Here is a 17939-nt window from a genome sequence, read left to right as displayed (position 1 = left end):
TTATTGAACTATAAGATTTAGCCTATATAGTTTAAATTTATAGTTACAAGCCCATGTGGGTTTTCCAAAGACAGTTGGTGTGTTATGGAGGAAATACCTGGTGCTTTCTGACTTCTAAGTTGAGAGGGAGAGTCATAGATCTCCAGTATCCAATCACCAGCGGCTTTCTCTCCCCAGCAGTGAGTGGTCATGAATTCCCAGTTCTTGAAGCCCTCCATTGAGTGATCGAACAACCTGGGATTCAACAACGAGAGAACATGAACATATAGCAACAAAATCTAATAAAGAGCTCTGATAGTTGTTGAATGTTTTACCTGTTAGCAAGCAGTTGCGATTTCGTCCCCGATGGAGAGGTGAGGTTGATTGACAGGTCTCCTCTTCGTGGGTGTGTAATAGTTATACGTACAACAACGTGCTCTAAATAAATAACATGATTGTTTGCATTATCCGTGCACCCTGTTGCCTTGTACACCGACCGAACGACGTGTTCTGGACGAATTGTTCTGTGAGAAGAAGAGATTAAATTTTTACTTTTGATTATATAACCTTGATATAACAATAATTATGAGGGTACCCAGAAATAAAAATTCTGTCATCATTTACTCACCCTCTTTTCATATCAAACCTGTATGACTTTCTTTCTTCCGCAGAACACAGAAGCAGATATCTTGTAGAATGTTGTCAACAGCCCCCTATTCACTTGCATTGGTTTTGTGTCCTTACAATAGAAGTGAATGGAGGGCTGTGCTGTTCTGTAACCAACATTTTTCAAAATATCTTCTTTTGTGTTCTGAAATGACAAGAGGGCATGTAAATGATGACCGAATTTTAATTTTAAAGGTGAGCTATTCCTTTAAAGGGCTGTGGTTACCTGATCTGTTTGTCGGCATTCTCTACACAAATGTGCTGAGAGGGAACCTGTTTCCAGCGTTCTGCCTCCTTCACCATGGCCTCTGCGTCCATCAGCCCAAAGCCATACAGGTGACTGACTGTAAGAAGATGTACATTTAACTACCTGACAAGAACAACAGATACACAGCAGTGGTGATCCATGACTCCCCTTCAGGGGGAGAAGTGTGGCGCATCATGTCAAAATACGTACCTGCTGCAGACACGTCAAAAGGGTTTTTTAATAAAAGAGACGTTCGCTTTTATTTTAATTGTACTCTGTTTACATTACAACATATAATGGATTACTCGGGAGGTGTTACAGTTATGCAAATTTCAGAAGAATAAGCAATGAAATACATGAAAAATTTTGTGTTATGGTTTGTGAAATTCAAGGTTATTTTAGTTTACTTGAAAGCATTTTTGTTTATTGAAATAAAATAAAATATTGGCCAAAACATCTTGACATTTGTTTTTAATGTAGCCTCAGAAATAAACTGAATTTAGTTTAAAGCACTAAAAATTATAATAATAAACAAAACTAAAATGTATTAACTTATATAGCAACATAAAAAATAAAGTTAATAATAAAATGTATACTTCTGTCAAAATGTATTCTTCAGTCAACACCTGAACGATCAGTTCTGAATTCTATTGCTTTTCTACTCTTTCAAAAAAAAAACTAACTAAGCTCTGTATTCTGTGGTAGACTATATGAGACCAGTCTTTTAGATTGTACTTATCCTTTTTGTTGTCCTTATGCTGTCCCAATTGCTTCCATTGTACCCCATCTGTAACTCGCTTTGGATAAAGCGTCTGCTAAATGAATAAATGTAAATAAATGTAAAATGAGAAAAGCACACTTTAAAAAATAAAAGGTGCTTCAAAAGGTTCTTCGATGCCATAGAAGAACCCTTTTTGTCTAAATGGTTCGATAAAGAACCTTTAATATCCAGGGAACTGTTTCTTTCACAAAAGGCTGAAAAAAAGGTTCTTCACATTATAAGATGGAAAGAACGAGATGGTTCTTTAAAGATCCTTTGAGTGAATGGTTCTTTGTGAACCCAAAAATGGTTCTTCTATGACATCGCTGTGAAGAACCTTTTTAGCACCTTTATTTTTAAGAGTGTGCTTTTCTCATTTTACATTTATTTACATTTATTCATTTAGCAGACGCTTTATCCAAAGCGAGTTACAGATGAGTCTTAATAGACGGTAACAAAGTGGCTGAATATTTATCTAAAATTAAAAAATCTAAAAATGAAGGCTAAATACAAATAAAAACTTAATAAAACTAAAAACTACATAAAACTAAAATCAAAACTATGATAACTTTGATGCAATTATGTTGATTATTATCATTTTCCTGTGGTTTAATGCCAATGATTCAGTTAATTTCCTACATTAAGAAAACTATATCTTTAACTGTACAGTAAACTTACTTTTCTACATCTAGACTAGACACGATTGTTGTCATTTTCTTTTTTTGTATTTAACATTTACCTTCACCCACCTTGTCAATAAAATATAAACATCTATACTGAGCTCTATCTGTACATTTCCCCCATAAACACGGCTTATATGTCACCAATTATTTGTCACCTGTATTTTCTATCTTTCAAGAAGTCTGTGCTTCCAAACAGCACAACCAGACAGCCCATGTCTCTGTAAGGCCAAGAGACCAGTTTCTCTTGTAAAGACCTTAAAGTGTAAATATAATGGGTGGCCAGTGTACCTCACAAGAGCATATTAGCATCCAGTGGCCAAAAATGAGGTAGGGCAGCTTAAAAAAATTAAATGCTGTTACCATTATAACCAGCTGCGTTGGTTTTCCAGTCGGGAGCACTGAGATGCCCGGCACGAGATGTCTTCACTACAATGTGCTGCACGTCTCTCCACGTCAGGAAAGAACTGAGCAGCAAATATACAATCAGATAACAATGATCAAGTTTTGCTTTAACATAAGAATGTTGCCACCATGGGCTCGGATGATGGAGCATCTTGGATGCAGCATTGCACCCTTTTTGGTCTAAATGTTTTCTATAATACACTGTGCACAGCAGGATAAAACATCAAGAGAAGTGGATGCTATGTGTCTACTCCTAAAAAAAAATATCCAAACAATCCACCTCTATTTACGTTGCCACATTGTGCAGGGAATAATACAGTCACATGGCATATGCCACGTTTTTCTCTAAATGTCCTTTATATGAATTTAATAACATTCAGAAAGTTAGAAATATTAATTAAATCTTCAGTATCAGCACTTGGAATAATCGGCTTTCGCATTTGCGGAAATATTGGTATCGGTGCATCAGACACTGAAAGCTGATGACTTCTCTTACTTTGCCTCTAGAGCAAGAGCAATGATCCCCGCTGCCATGGGAGCTGAAGCTGATGTTCCAGTGTGACTGTCTGTGCATCGCTGCCTCAGATCTGTGGTGATCTAACAAGAAAAACAAAAAAAGAAGAAAGAAACCTATCTAATTCTACCGTGTATATTTTCATGTATATTCATTCTGTTCATTCTGAACTGACACTGTATGTATACTTCCAAAAAACAACATGAACGAAAATTCAAATGAACAAACAAACAAAACTACACAGCTGTCTCTAAGTTTTCAAAACAAGTCTTTGTTGATCATAACAAGAGGTTGCGAGTTTTGTAGAAGGGGTGTAAAGGGTCCCTGTGTGGTTAAAAGGATTTCCCTCTTTTATTTAAATAGCAAACGGGTGTTACAGCCACGAGCAATGATTTGCTGCTACTTTGATGAAAGGTGGTATTAGGGGTAGGGGGGGTCTAGCTTTTTATTGGACTGAAGGATTGAAATCTGTGTACTGAAGGATGAGACATCAATATTTTTGGTCCTTTTTTCCAGGAAAAACTGTGAATTTGCTAAAAGTTTGTCAAAGTGAAAAACATGAACAAAACGCCACAAAACTCAGATTTCAAGTGGTTCAAATGGTTAATATGCTGAAATTTAATTTTCATACAGAAAATGTTTTTATCCACGTTCATTCCACAACCGGTTGCAGGGGTTATTCTGAAAGCTTTTTAAAGGGCCCAAGTCTCCATTGAATTCTGATCCAAAGAATGAGCCCTTTCTACAATGTCATTTTACAACCTAGCCATAAGAACAAAGAGAAGCTCTGACAGGTAGCGAGAAAAGAGTTCAAAAGCCAGTGTTTGATTTCCCACGTCACTTTTCAACAAGCTAAGAGAGCTGTCGGCCTGTGTGTGTGGGGGATGTAAACCACAACAGTTAACACCTCAACGGTCTGGTGACACACTCACCAACATACAGATTTAACCAGAACCATGACTGACAACAGGACAAAGCATCATGCCCATTAAACTGAAATTCACTGGAAACATATAAACGGCATCTCTGCTCTGAAAGACAACACCTTGATGTTTTTCCTAAAAGGAGATTTTCCCTTGAAATGTTCGCACAATACTTGCATGACAAAAAGCCATTGACCGATATAACTGGTCTTGACTAAAACAAATATTATTTTGTCTTGTTTTGAACATTGTTTTCTCAAATTAGTAGTGTCTCTTAATTGTTAACAGTGTCCCTTAAGAATATGTATTTGTTGTGTTTATTAGAACATAAGATTCTTAAAATGGCAGACAGGTTGGTAACATACGATTTTGCGGTCATAATTCTCTCCACTGCTGTAGGTGGTGGTGAGGGTGGAAGCACACTCTTCCAGATACCAGGGTTTGCTGCCGCTCTCTGCAGTGCTGCTGATGGAGATGGTGTAGATGCTGTTAGTGTAGCCATCACATGAACAGTGATCACGGCTCCGCCCACCGTTTCCTGAAGCCCACACGAATATAGAGCCCCGCCCCTTTCTGCCCTGTAAAGAGAAAGGTAATAAGAGTTTGTCTAAATTCTGTCCCAAATTAGGAAACACGAATATTTCAGAAGTCAATAGTAGATATTAAACAAAATTTTATTATGCTCATGTTTTTTGGTCAAAATAAATGTGTATATGCACTAACAGTAAAATGTTTAGGATCACTTGAAGAAAACATTTCTTGTGCTCTTAAAAGTCTTTTAATCTGAAGGTGTGAGTTTCAGTGTTTGAAATCACTTTGTAGACGAAAAACATTGTGCCAACGTATTAGTTTATTTTACTAGAAAACCTCATTTTTATTACAAAATATTTTTGAAACGGATAATTTGGAACAAATAATAAATAAAAAGCAGTCAATAAGAGCCCAGCATAGATGGAAATTCCTTCAGTACTGTATATAAAGCTTCCCCGGTTGAGACCTCAACAAGTTAGATGATAAAATGTGAAGTGAACGATTCTAGTCAAAGGGTGGCTACTTTAAAGATGCTAAAATATAATGTAGAGTTCATTTATTTTGGATGCTTTTAGTCACAACATAATTCCCACAGCTACATTTGTTTAATTTCATGGTTTTGATGGGTTAAGTATTATTTTAAGTGTAAAACCGCTTTAAAATGTTAAAATTATAAAATTTTCTGTTTATTTTAAATGCATTTTTGTTATAGTTTTTTCTGAGCAAAAAAGTTATATCATACATTTTTCCCTGATCTACAGAAGACGGCCACTAAAATGTCAGTCAGTGCAACGATCTTGTCAGGCATATGTACAACAAAAATCAATTTATGACATATTAAAAGACTAATTACTTTTACCCCACATGGTCATTAGTTGTAATTTTACATTTTATTAAATTTGCCACTATCCTAGGTTTTCCCCATTTGTCAATAAGAATTTTTGGTAACACTTTCCTTGAAGTATGTATCTATAGTTTTACCCTTTAATAACTCTTTATAATGCATTATACATACATGCTTCAAGGAAAGTGTTACCAAATTTTTTACTCAATTAAAGCACAATACATAAATATTGTGTTACACTGCATGACAGTGTAACATTATTTCAACCAAATTTTGACATTTTATTCTCCAAAAACTGTTATTTATATGGACATAAAATAACTTTTGTAAGTTTATTTTGATGGGGACATCTTAACGTCTTTGACCCATAAACTTATAAGTTTTCTTTATATGTAACAGGGTGATTTTAGTTGCAATGCCACGTGGACCAGATTTTATGCTCAAAATATAATTAATGGACATTTCAAAGTCACATATTGACCCAAACTATTAAAAAAACAAAACAGGAATTAATATAATCTACCGACATTATAGCCTTTCTCTTGCACTTTCACAAAAAACATGACAGGTATTTTTGATGCCTATGACTCTTGCAATACACATACCTGAAACATGCCTAAACCACTCCAAACACACCTTTGGCACAGGATACAGTGCTCATCACAGACACTGACTCGTAACTCACAAGAGATAAACTTCAATCAGGCTCTAAAGTTCACTCGGGCAGAAGGGTGTGAGCAAAGAATCATCTTAGATGGGCCTGGAAATAACACTTCTTATTCTACTCCATAAAACTCTTCCATTTTTCCATTAGGCAGTCATTTTTATCCAAAAAGACTTGTATCATACGTTTGATACGTTATGAAACGTATATGATACGTTTTATCAGTATGTGTGTTTCCTGGGATTCAACCTTTGACCTTTGTGTGGATAACACAATGATTTACCAAATGAGCTACTGTAACAACAACCAATTGAGCCAATAGAACCTAACTACAGAAACTACAGTTTTAAAATTTCATGTGTTTATACATTACATGTTTGCACAGATAATCAGTTGTGCTACTAATAATTCAGAGTGAATGTCATACATTTGTTCAGATGGTTATTTACCAGTCGGATGCCATTTTCAAAGGCCTGTCTGGCGAGGGAGGCGGGCCCGTCCACGGTTTTGCCGTCATCATCTGGACCCCAGCTGGCGCTGTAAATGTCTATGTGTTGAGGGTGGAGACTCAGCGATTTGGCCTCTACCATGTCCGTCACATCTCCATCCAGCATGCGGACACCTGCAGCAAAAGCCAAAACAACTTCAGATTACAAGCCATTTAAAATGTTACATTTAAAAGTAGTTTGATCAAAGCTTCATGAGTATACATACATTGGGTTCCTTTTATTAGCTACACTTTAACATGTTTGAAGCATTAGATGACTTTATTTCAGCGTACTTTGCAAAGCGTTGGACATTTAAAAGACATCTGAACTTCATATCTATCCATATTAATAAAATATATGAATCTTCTACTTTGGGAACTGTGTAAAAAATAAATTCAAATTATTAATTAGTAATTTTTATAAAATGACATTTGAAAGTCCAGTGTGAAATTCTTCAGAGGATCTATTGACAGAAATGCAATATAATATAGGTAACTATGTCTTCAGAGGTGTGCAAAGATCTCGCATAATGAAACGTTATGTTTTTAATACCTTAGAATGAGCCATTTCTATCTACATACACCGCAGGTCCACTTACATGGAATTCGCCATGTTGTTTCTACAGTAACCCTAAATGCACAAACTGCTATGCAGAGAGCTTTTAGTCCGTTTTCTCCTTCAGCAAAGAAGCGAAAAACTTCACAACACAGGGAAGGGAGGGGTGGAGTGGAGTGAGCCGTTTGTTTCCACCTCGCAACCTCTAAATTCCGCTAAATATCATACACTGGACCTTTAATTTTGTAAATTTTTAAGTGTAGTTTAAGGTCACTGTTTATTAACAATCAAAGGTTTTTATTGATTCCAGGTCAATGTAGACTATCAATAGTTCTTTGTTTCACAGTTTTATTATTTTATTGCCCATCTGTCTGATTACAACTGATGAAACACCGTGAAATGAGAAATAAAGTTCAGAGACAACCGAATGAACTTCACCTGAAAATCAGTACAGAAACTATTTATACGGTCAAACATATGGAAATGAATGATTAAAATGACTCTTAAAATGTTTTGATCTAAAGTATTTCACCTCAACTTAGTTTTGAAGACAAAAAATATTTAAAATTAAGTTATTGGCTTTTAAAAAGATTAAAAGTATAATAATAATAAATTATGTCATGAATTAGTCTCTAGTCGTTTCAATCCTGTATAGATTTCTTTGTTTGGTTAAACACAAAGAAAGATATTTAGAAAAATGTTAGCGACTGAGATTTCATGGGGGAAAAAATTAAATGGCAATCAATGGTGTCCAAGAACCTTTTGGTTTGCTAAAAAATATTTTTGTGTGTTAAACAGAACGAAAAAAAAAGACAAAAATTGTTCCTACTATGGTAGTCAAATATGCACCAGAAATACCAGTTGCTAACATTTTCCTAAATTTTAACGAAAAGGATGCAAATTTCCAAATATCATTTATTTTTGGCCATTACATTACCCTACGATTTTATTCTGGTCATTTCCTAGCGTAAGCAGCTCTTACTATTATTCTAAAATATTTGTGTAGGTGTGTCCAAACTTTTCACGGGTTCCGTTTATAGAGTCATGGCCAAAAATTATATTCAACTGTGGAAAACTGATATATTTATGTTGCGTAGTTGTGATTGGAGTATAAACTGAAACTCAGCCTTGAAAACAATTTACTGAGGCTTGGCAAAAAATTACACGTCACACATGAGCAAAGCTTAATGACTCAATGCCCAATTGAACGCCGCTAATATACTACAAAATATTACTACAACTGAGGCTCTATACTCCTGACAAATAAAACTTGTCTGCCTTTTTTCTAGTAAGTTTTTTTTCATGGGCATTTTTGTATATTTGAATAAAAATGGATATTGCTTGCTTTGCTTTTGGGTCCAAAAATTGTGTCCAATAAAAGTCAATTTTTGTCCATTTTGTACTAAACACATAAGGTTTTGATGGTTTTATCCAAGACATCCCTTTTGGCCACTATTTTATGTACAAGTTGTTCAAGTAAGTAATTATGTAAAAGGCAGAATTCCAGTCACAAAGGTGTATAAACTGGACAGTGACCGTCTGCCACACTCACCCCCGATCTTGGCGTTGTAAGCGATGCCCACTGTGCAGTGAGAGTTATTGGCAGACGCTGCCACTTCACCAGCGCATCTCGTGCCATGCCTGCACAGAACACAGATCAGCCGGTCGGTTTTAACAATGACACACACACACATACATACAAATACTCATCCAGAACTGCATACACAAGCACAGACACTATAGACACACTTGTTACAGAAAGAATGTGAATGTGTAAAGGAAACAAAAAGGGGGGAAACAGCTGGGCTAAAACTAAACATGTGCCTTCAGAGCCGACAGAGCCAAACACATTGGCTAAATATTTGAGATATTGAAGGAAAACAACAGCGAGGTTCCTCATCTTCAGACGCCACGTGGAGGCATTCCTAACCCAAACTAAACCCATAGAAATGAAATAGAAATCGACAGCAAAAACCGGACTAGTAATTCAGTAAAGACAGACAGACAAATGGCCTGAGAGAGAGAGTGTTAGAGTGAGTGAGAGAAAGAGAGAGAGAGATTCTCTTTAGAACCTCCAGCAGAGAACAGCTGCATAGCAAAACTCACGCTACCATGGTAACCGCAGTCTCGAATCCAAGCCATTTAAAAAAGGAAAACAAAAAGAAAGAGAAACAAAGATTGTAAAGATCCAGAGCAGCACCAGATCTTGGAATGACAGTGCCCTGTCACCATCGCAACCATAAACACTTACAAGGTCAAGAGGTCAAAAGGCCAGAGGAACTCCCAGGTGGTCCATGGGGCTTAATAACAAACCAATGACTCTGAACCACAACCACCGATCAACCAACCATCCAAAATGTTCTGTATCTGACGTATAAAGGCTGCGGACACATTTAGCAAAAAATAAGTCTAGTTTTACCAACTTAGTTGATATTCTCACACCATTTACTCGGTTGTGACAGTTACCGACTTTTGTATAAAATCAAACAGACCATCTGCTCCAATGCTAGAAATGCAATATTTTTGACTGCACACCTTTTAGAAAGCATTAGCATTCATGTTCTTGTGAAGAGCAGTTTTTTTTCTTAAAGAATAAAATACCTAGATACTTTATATACATTTATGCTACAATTGACCATTTCAAACATGGCATCCACCATCTTTGGTAAACATTTCAAAAGAGTACCTCAGAGAGGACGCTTTTTTTTTAAGCAAAGCCCAGAAGCGAGTTGGCATTTTAGGAAGTCAATGGGTTGTTTGAATTGGTTATTGGTAAATTGCCTAAAATAAGATCCGTGGTTAACAAAACCACTGAATATTTTCACATTATAATATATGACATAAAACACCTCAGTTTTATTTACGCACTCGTGATTTTTTAAGCTTTATTGTGTCTTGAAATTGACGGTTTCTAACAAGTTGCTAAAAGCGACAACACCCTTTGGTGGGGACATTAGACGTCATCACGCAAATAAATCTCACAAATAATGCAACATAGACATAAATTTCTAAAACCGTAGATGGGGATTCACCGTCTGTAAGTAAGTAATTACTTTCCAGGAACCTTTTTTAATAAAGTTTGAAAAAAATGTCTGAGAATTGGTGGTGGTGACTGGTGATGCTTCTGTCAATTGGTTTTAGGCTTCAAAAGTAACAAATGTTGTGTTAACGTGTAGCCTTAACATCATATCCCTTTGTTGTTCACAGAGTTTATCTTTGCATTCTTTCAATAGTCTATGGGAAAAATACATTGGTATTTCAGTCTAAATTAGGGTGCGCTGCTAACTTCCTGGTTGGCCTACAAAAAGGCGTCATCTCTCTGGTACTCTATTGCTGTTGTCATTCAAAGAACAAAATCAATCAGTTCACAGACTGGCATTGTTTGTTCCTATATGGCGGACATCTTGCATATATGGCATCCCACACAGGCATCTATGCTATATACATCTATGGTTGTTCACATCTGTTGGCAGATCCTATTCCTGTTTAAACGCACAGTTCTTGGCCAGAATAAGCAGCAACGTAGACCAGACTTCATGCCAAGAGACAAAACCTTGGCTATGTGAGGCTAAGTCACATCTGCTAGCAGAATACAGGTCAATGTGAAAAGCAGAAACACACACACACTCACACAACACCTGAACACAGCATTCCTCATTCTACAACACACATCCCATCAACAGCTGCAGAACTGCAGAGACATTAACTTTCAGCTTAAGAAAAGAAGAATCAAACTTAACATTGAAAACCATACATTTTATCCCAAACAGTCACTGTTTGACTTACTAAACTACACAATGTGCTGTACATCTCACATACAGTTTAAAGGTCAAACTGGGTCTATACCTTTATTTTTTCCACCTGAAGTCTTGCGCATAGCTCACTTTCCTCTGCGAGATATACACACGCATAATATTTACAATACAGACAATCCGTTTGAAGTCCACAGTCACAGAGAACAACCCATAGAAGTGAACCTCACGGTCAAAATCCACCACAGGGAAATAAAGACTTACATTACACAAACTATCAGCAGTGGAACCAACACTAAACATTCCAACACATAAAAGATGGCCAGCGTGTGCGGGACAGTCGCCAAACAACAGGGGAGACCTTGCTGTAAACTGAACATACACACTTAATCTGAATGTGTATAATCACAACATTAAATGTCCAGATATTTCATTAGTAGAATCAAGTTAGGTACATACTACTTCACAGGAATACTCAATCGTGACACCTGCTCTTGGTTCGGTTCCCTTACAACCTGCCTTGACCATGAAAAATATCTTAGTATGCTTTCAGCCAATCATAACTGCAGCCAACTTCCTACAGATGTCTTAAAGATACAGTAGACCACAATTATCGTTAGTAATTGTATATTAGTAACATTATAAGACTTAAGTAAAAAGATTGACTTTTGAACTTTCGACTTATCTATGTATCTGGCCTGACAGAGAAGGTGGATAGTATACAGCATGTCTATACATGCAGAACTATACACCCCACCTCTTTCTGGTCTCAACAACCCATTTCATCCTCAGGCCAAGGAAATACTTCCGATGGGGTTCCTGAAAGTGTAAATTAAGGGGCGGGGAAGAGATGTGCTCACAGAAGCAAAACGTGCATGCAGACATGCTTGCAGTCACACGCAAAGACCTCCAGATGGGGGTTTGTGGAGCATTTGGAGAGTTCTGACTGTGTACGTCTCTGCAGTTTATAAAAATGTTGATCATCAGCTTCTGTCACAGTAATTCTTTTAATAGTCCTCAGTAAGAAACAGAGATGGGGAGAAAAAGGTTTAAAGATAGAGCATCTTTACACAATATAAAAACGGAAAAGGTTTTTTGAAAAGGGGAATACTCTCGCATGCCTTCAGATTGAAACCGCAATACACATGCGTATGACATCATCGCTTTGGAAAACGCCGCCATCAGAGTTTACTCAGAAACAATAATGCCGTCGTTTTCAAAGACTAACTACATCATATTATCATAATTTTTTAATAATTGAATATGGTCACTCAAGACCCTTAGTGGTTCTTATGTCTTAAGCGATGAAGTTTGATCACAGCATCATATTTGATTTGGGTTCTATATACAATTTTATCAAGACATGGAACATACCACTGGAGTCATATGGGTTAATTAATTTTACAGTCTTGTTGAAACTTGAAAGTTTGGATCCCCATTTGACCCCCGTTTTAAAATACAGCTCAGGCATTTCTAAAGAATATGTAATTTGGTATTGAAGAAGGAATCAGAGTCATATGCATGAACCAAAATATTAGGAGTGGATTAAAGCCTGTTGACACTAAGAACAAAAACTATGATTATATATTTGCGGCCATAACAACAGATGGTAATGTTAGTCCTTTCAGGCTTTTATGTTGCCGTTTTAGATTATGTGTGAATCCTTCAAAGTTGAATGTATCCTGATTGGCAGTGAATAAAAATTATTTTATTAACCAGCTGGAAAAAAAATTACTCAGTCACCTCAAAGATTTAATTCTTCTGTATACTTCTAGTTGACTTCTTTATTTTCTGAAATTTACAAAACCGTCAAAAAAACTTTTATTAATATACATTCTAATTAATATAATAAAAATGTTTTTGGTAATGAAAACATTGTTAAAATAAAAAAATCGTAATAACTGTAAGAAGGGGTTCATATTTTTTTAAAGCAAAGTAGAATGTATATCTTTTGATTTTGGAGTAAAATATGACCATGAATGACAACAGATTACAGCACATATCGCTGCTGTCCTTCGGAAACATAGTATTGTGATTTTTAACATTTGTCACAGGGTTCTGGAAATATCTTACCAATAAAAAGTATTTAAAAAGTGCTTGTCAACTTAAACAACACCATATTAAATCATTCAAGAAGTACAGCCTTTTATTCCATTTCCTGAAAAACAGCAAATTTGGACATCTGAGGTTATGAAAAGACCGCAACAATATACAGTTGTATGAACTATTTTTTGGAGATGGATAGACTGTACACATTGTTCAGTGACACTTATACGATAAAGCTGTCACCATATGTCCAAATTTCTACATTTGTCTTCCGAAGAACTGAAAAACTTTCCTGTAGCTCAGTGGTTAGAGCATGGGTGCTAGCAAGGCCATGTGTTCGATCCCAGAGATTGCACATACTCAGAAAACAATACTTAGTATAATGCAATGCAAGTCGCTTTAGATAAAAGTTTCTGCCAAATGCGTAAAAACGGAAACGAGGGTGAACATAGATTTTCATTTTTGGGTGAACTTCATGAAGGGGGGGCGGTTGATTGTTCGGTTTTCTATAATCAGTTTGAGAATTCCAGGACTTTAGAGCCCCTGAAACAGCGATGGCACAGAGAGGGCTTCAATCCTGGGCCAAGCTTTCTTTCTGAACCATCAAAAAAAGCTCAGAGCCATCTGGCACAGACTCACACACACTGGCAGAGTGGCAGCCACAAAATCACATGGGGGCCTCCACCCACACACCAAACCAAACACACCCTTACATACAACAATAACCATATATCGTTCAGCAAACAATTTCTGCTTGTCTACATACACCTACACACGCAATTAACCTTTTTGAACATGTAAACAAATCCCATTTCTGCTAAATAAACACGCCAAATTCACTTGCATACGCCAACTGCAAACCAAGTGCCACATTTCCTCACATTTCCTCACATACACTCTTTTTAAAAGAGGTGCTTCAAATGATTCTGCGATTCTATATAAGAATCTTTTGGTTCCACATAGAACATTTAACATCCGAAGAACCTTTCTGTTTCACAAAAGGTTCTTTGTGGCGAAAAGTTTCTTTAGATTATAAAAAGGTAAGAAAGTGATGGTTCTTTAATGAACCTTTGACTGAATGGTTCTTTGTGGAACCAAAAATGGTTCTTCTATGGCATCGCTTTGAAGAACCTTTTTAGCACCTTTATTTTAAAGAGTGTACCTCAGACACAAAAACCCACATTTACCAAACAGACATACAAAACGTGCAGATCACAAACCAAATACACCACAGAAAAGACTGTATGAACAAATACTGGTTAATGTTATATATTACATGTAATAAATGAACTGTAATGAACTTACTTGTTCTCATTACTGGCATCATATCGTGGCATGGGATCCATGTCATTCCCGTTCACATCATAACTGGCCTCATTATCCTACAGACAGATCAAAAGAGAGGTGTGAGGACATATTGTGTAAGTAGCTTAAAACATGCGGGCTGCGTCAAATGAACCATGAGAAGGCCACTCTGACATAGTAATTGCTTTATTTCTCTTTTTCGTTTTTTGGAGGTTCAATACGGTTTAAGATTTTTGGACTTTTGACATGTGACTGGTTTTCCAATCCAGATCTTACACATACACAACATCAAACATTAATACAAACAGTCTGAGACGTGTGTGGTTTTGATATTTCCATAACAGCTGATGTGTTCTTGAGGGCACAAAATTACAGGCGAAATATACGCTAAAAGAATATATTTATACATGTTTTTTTCCCCGAAAGTACACCAAGAAAGATCTTTGAGCAAAGCCAAGTGTGCAATTCTGAAAAGCAGTTAAAATGCCATAAACACCTTTTATATAGACTAAACATGGTGCTCTGCATTTTTAGGTTGAACCAATTCTCAGACAGAGCTATGACACATTTTTATGTTTTACCGAGACTTTGTCGAGACTACTGGGTAACTTAGTCATTCTCAGTAATGTTGTATAATACAAAAAAACTTAATCCAATGGGTTGTAAATATAATCCTATCCTAAATAGAGAAAGATAGACTTACCCACCTTAGACTTACTCAACTACGAGTTGTTGCGAATCTGTATATATTTCTTTGTTCTGATGAACACAGAGAAAGATATTTGGAAGAATGCTTGGAACCAAACTGATCTTGAGATCAACCCCCCCCCCCCCCCATTGACTCACATAGTAGATTTTTTTTTTTTTTGGGGTGAACACAAAAGAAGACATTTTGAAGAATGTAGGACAGCAAACAGTTCTGGGGCACTTTTGACTCGCATTGTATTTTTTCCTACTATGGTAGCCAATGGGGGGGAAATCTGTCTGGTTATAAGCATTCTTTCAAATATCTTTCTCGGTGTTCATCAGAACAGAGAATTTTATACAGATTTGAAACAACTTTGAAGTCATTAAATGATGACAGAATTTTCATTTTGGGAATACTTCACCGTCAAAATTAAAATTGTGTCATCACTTACTCACCTTGTTGTCATTTTAAACCTGAGTGATTTTTTGAAAAACATAAAACCAAAACCGCTGGTCTCCATTGACTTCCATTGTATGGACACAAAACCAATGGGGACCCACGGTTTTCTGTTACCAAAATTTTTAAAAATATCTTTTGTGTACTGCAGAAGAAAGTCAAACAGGTTTGAAATGACAAGAGGGCGTGTAAATAATGAGAGGATTTCTTTTTATTTTGATGGTGAACTATCCCTTAAAGGCAAAATACTTTTTTAATATATCGATTGCTGGAGGTTATCTGATAAAAATTGTGAAATCACGTGGGATTGTGCACTATTAATCTTTCAGACAGAGTCATACAAAACCAAACCAGTGGATTTACATAGTTCTGTATAAGATCCGGGTGGTTCCTCTCAATCCCATCATCCAGTATGGTAACCACCACATCCTTCCCTGTATATCCTCTCTTCCAGGCACCCACGATATTCATGTCAGACTGGCAGTTATGGATATTATCATTACAGTGCTGCAAAGACAAGAGGAGGAAATTAGACAACTGTACAAACAATCTTAAGCAACATAAGATTACATTTTGGAAAGCTTTTTAAATTAAACATTACCAGGAGATTCAAACCCGCACCTCACATGCGAGTATAGCAGAGCATAATGTATGTGAAACTTGCCAACCGCTATGTCATGAGAATGGTAAACAGTTGCTCTTTCTCAAAGAGGTAATTAGCATGTACTAACAAGAGCACATCAACACGTTTCCATATATTACATGCATCCCAATGGCTCTGGAGTTGGAGTTAGACCCCACCTTGAAAAGTCAAGTATATTTGCTCCCAAAGTACAACTCGCAGGTCAACAAGAGAAACCAGAGCCAAATGGATGCATTGAGGTCAAAGTATTGATCTTATCTGAGCCATATTAACCATTGACAGAGACGCAAGCCCTTAAGTTCCCCGTTTCCATCCAAACTATAAACACCAGATGGCAAATTATGTGTGTCACATGTCAAGGATTCAACAGGACCTAATGCTACGTTTTACAAATTTCAGAAATGTGAAGGTTGGTTTCCAAGGATGTCCTCACATCCTTGGTGAGATACCGTGGCATGGACTGGCATGAGTTTAAGATCATGATAGCTATGAAAACAAGAGCCTGTTTGTACAATTACCTCACAGAAAATGTCTTCACTAGACGATATGTAAGATAACACACTCATAAGTTCAATGCATCTCTCTGGGTGGCGTTCACTTGTATAAACTCAGGGTGTGACAGGGATCGTTTTCTTTTACCGAGAACGGACAAATCAACAGAGCTCATGTCTAACTTAAAAACACAAAAGTTTTACTACCTGCCATTCCATGTGTGCGAAAATACTTATTTTCCCTAAATTAATCAGGTTTTGCTGCCTTCAAATTCTGTAATATTTTTCAATAATTCCACACTTGAGTCGTGATTTAATCATGAAATGTTAGGCTAGGATTATAATAAATAATATTGGTCAATATGTTTCAATAGGTCACCTATGGCTTGCTTACTGTTAAGGTGGTAAGGAACCATTCTATTCGAAACAATACACATTTTAAAATGAACCGAGCTGAATTGTTTAAATTACCAAATAAAAGTTTTATTTGAATAAAGATTATGAAAAGGCATCCTTCCCTACTGCTTTTAGACTTAACAATTCATTAAAATAATTTATAAGATGATAATAAAGAACACTCACTATGTACCACATACTGCTCCATTTGGCATCATTGAAGTAAATGGAGCTAGACTGGGCCAGACTGGACTGACTGGGATATGAAGGTTTGTAATCTCGCTTTATTCGCTTCTTCACAACCTGTTGTTCAAGCCACTCCACCTGAGAAAAAAATGACAGGAGAATAAACTTCAATTGTTTTTTTCACAAAAAAACAATCACTTGTTAAAGCGATAATTTACTCTAAAATGAAAATTCTATCATAATTTACTCACCCTCAAGTTTGTTGTTCTGCTGAACACAAAGGAAGATATTTGGAAGAATGTCTGTAACCAAACTGTTCCGAGGCAATGTTGACCATAATAATAATAGGGGAAAAAATACTATGGTAGTCAATGGTGCCCCAGCGCTGTTCGGTTACAAACATTCTTACAAATATCTTCTTTTGTGTTTAACAGAACAAGAACAAAGAAATTAATACAGGTTTGGAACAACTTGAGGGTGAATAAATAATGACAGAATTTTCATTTTTGGCTGAACTGTCATTTTAAACAACTAAAATTTGAAAATACTTTTTATTTAGATGTGAAATATGCCGTTCACAACTCATAGCTTTTTTGTTAAGGGATAGGACTTCTGTTTAATTTCCAAAATAAGAAGTTTGAATGCCACCACACTATACTGGCTATATGAAGTGGTAATCCAACTATTAACCCTCCTTTTCTAAAATGATTGACAACATGG

General features: G+C 36.3%; 1 protein-coding gene across 1 annotated transcript in view; it reads right to left on the bottom strand.

Annotated features, from left to right (window-relative positions):
* The window catches only part of pcsk5b (proprotein convertase subtilisin/kexin type 5b), a 56134-nt gene that overhangs the window by 35075 nt on the left and 3120 nt on the right, over nt 1–17939 (bottom strand). Inside the window, exons 3-13 of the mRNA XM_056729487.1 lie at nt 17220–17357; nt 15867–16010; nt 14360–14436; nt 8809–8897; nt 6663–6835; nt 4540–4752; nt 3234–3334; nt 2696–2799; nt 872–989; nt 315–503; nt 98–234 (exon numbers count right to left, since the gene is read on the bottom strand). Coding sequence (XP_056585465.1) covers nt 98–234; nt 315–503; nt 872–989; nt 2696–2799; nt 3234–3334; nt 4540–4752; nt 6663–6835; nt 8809–8897; nt 14360–14436; nt 15867–16010; nt 17220–17357 — 1483 coding nt within the window. The remainder of the gene's footprint in view (nt 1–97; nt 235–314; nt 504–871; nt 990–2695; nt 2800–3233; nt 3335–4539; nt 4753–6662; nt 6836–8808; nt 8898–14359; nt 14437–15866; nt 16011–17219; nt 17358–17939) is intronic.

This window comes from Triplophysa dalaica, chromosome 18, assembly GCF_015846415.1.
Source record: "Triplophysa dalaica isolate WHDGS20190420 chromosome 18, ASM1584641v1, whole genome shotgun sequence".
In the NCBI taxonomy this organism is placed as follows: Eukaryota; Metazoa; Chordata; class Actinopteri; order Cypriniformes; family Nemacheilidae; genus Triplophysa; species Triplophysa dalaica.
This window is presented reverse-complemented; position numbering and strand designations above follow the sequence as displayed.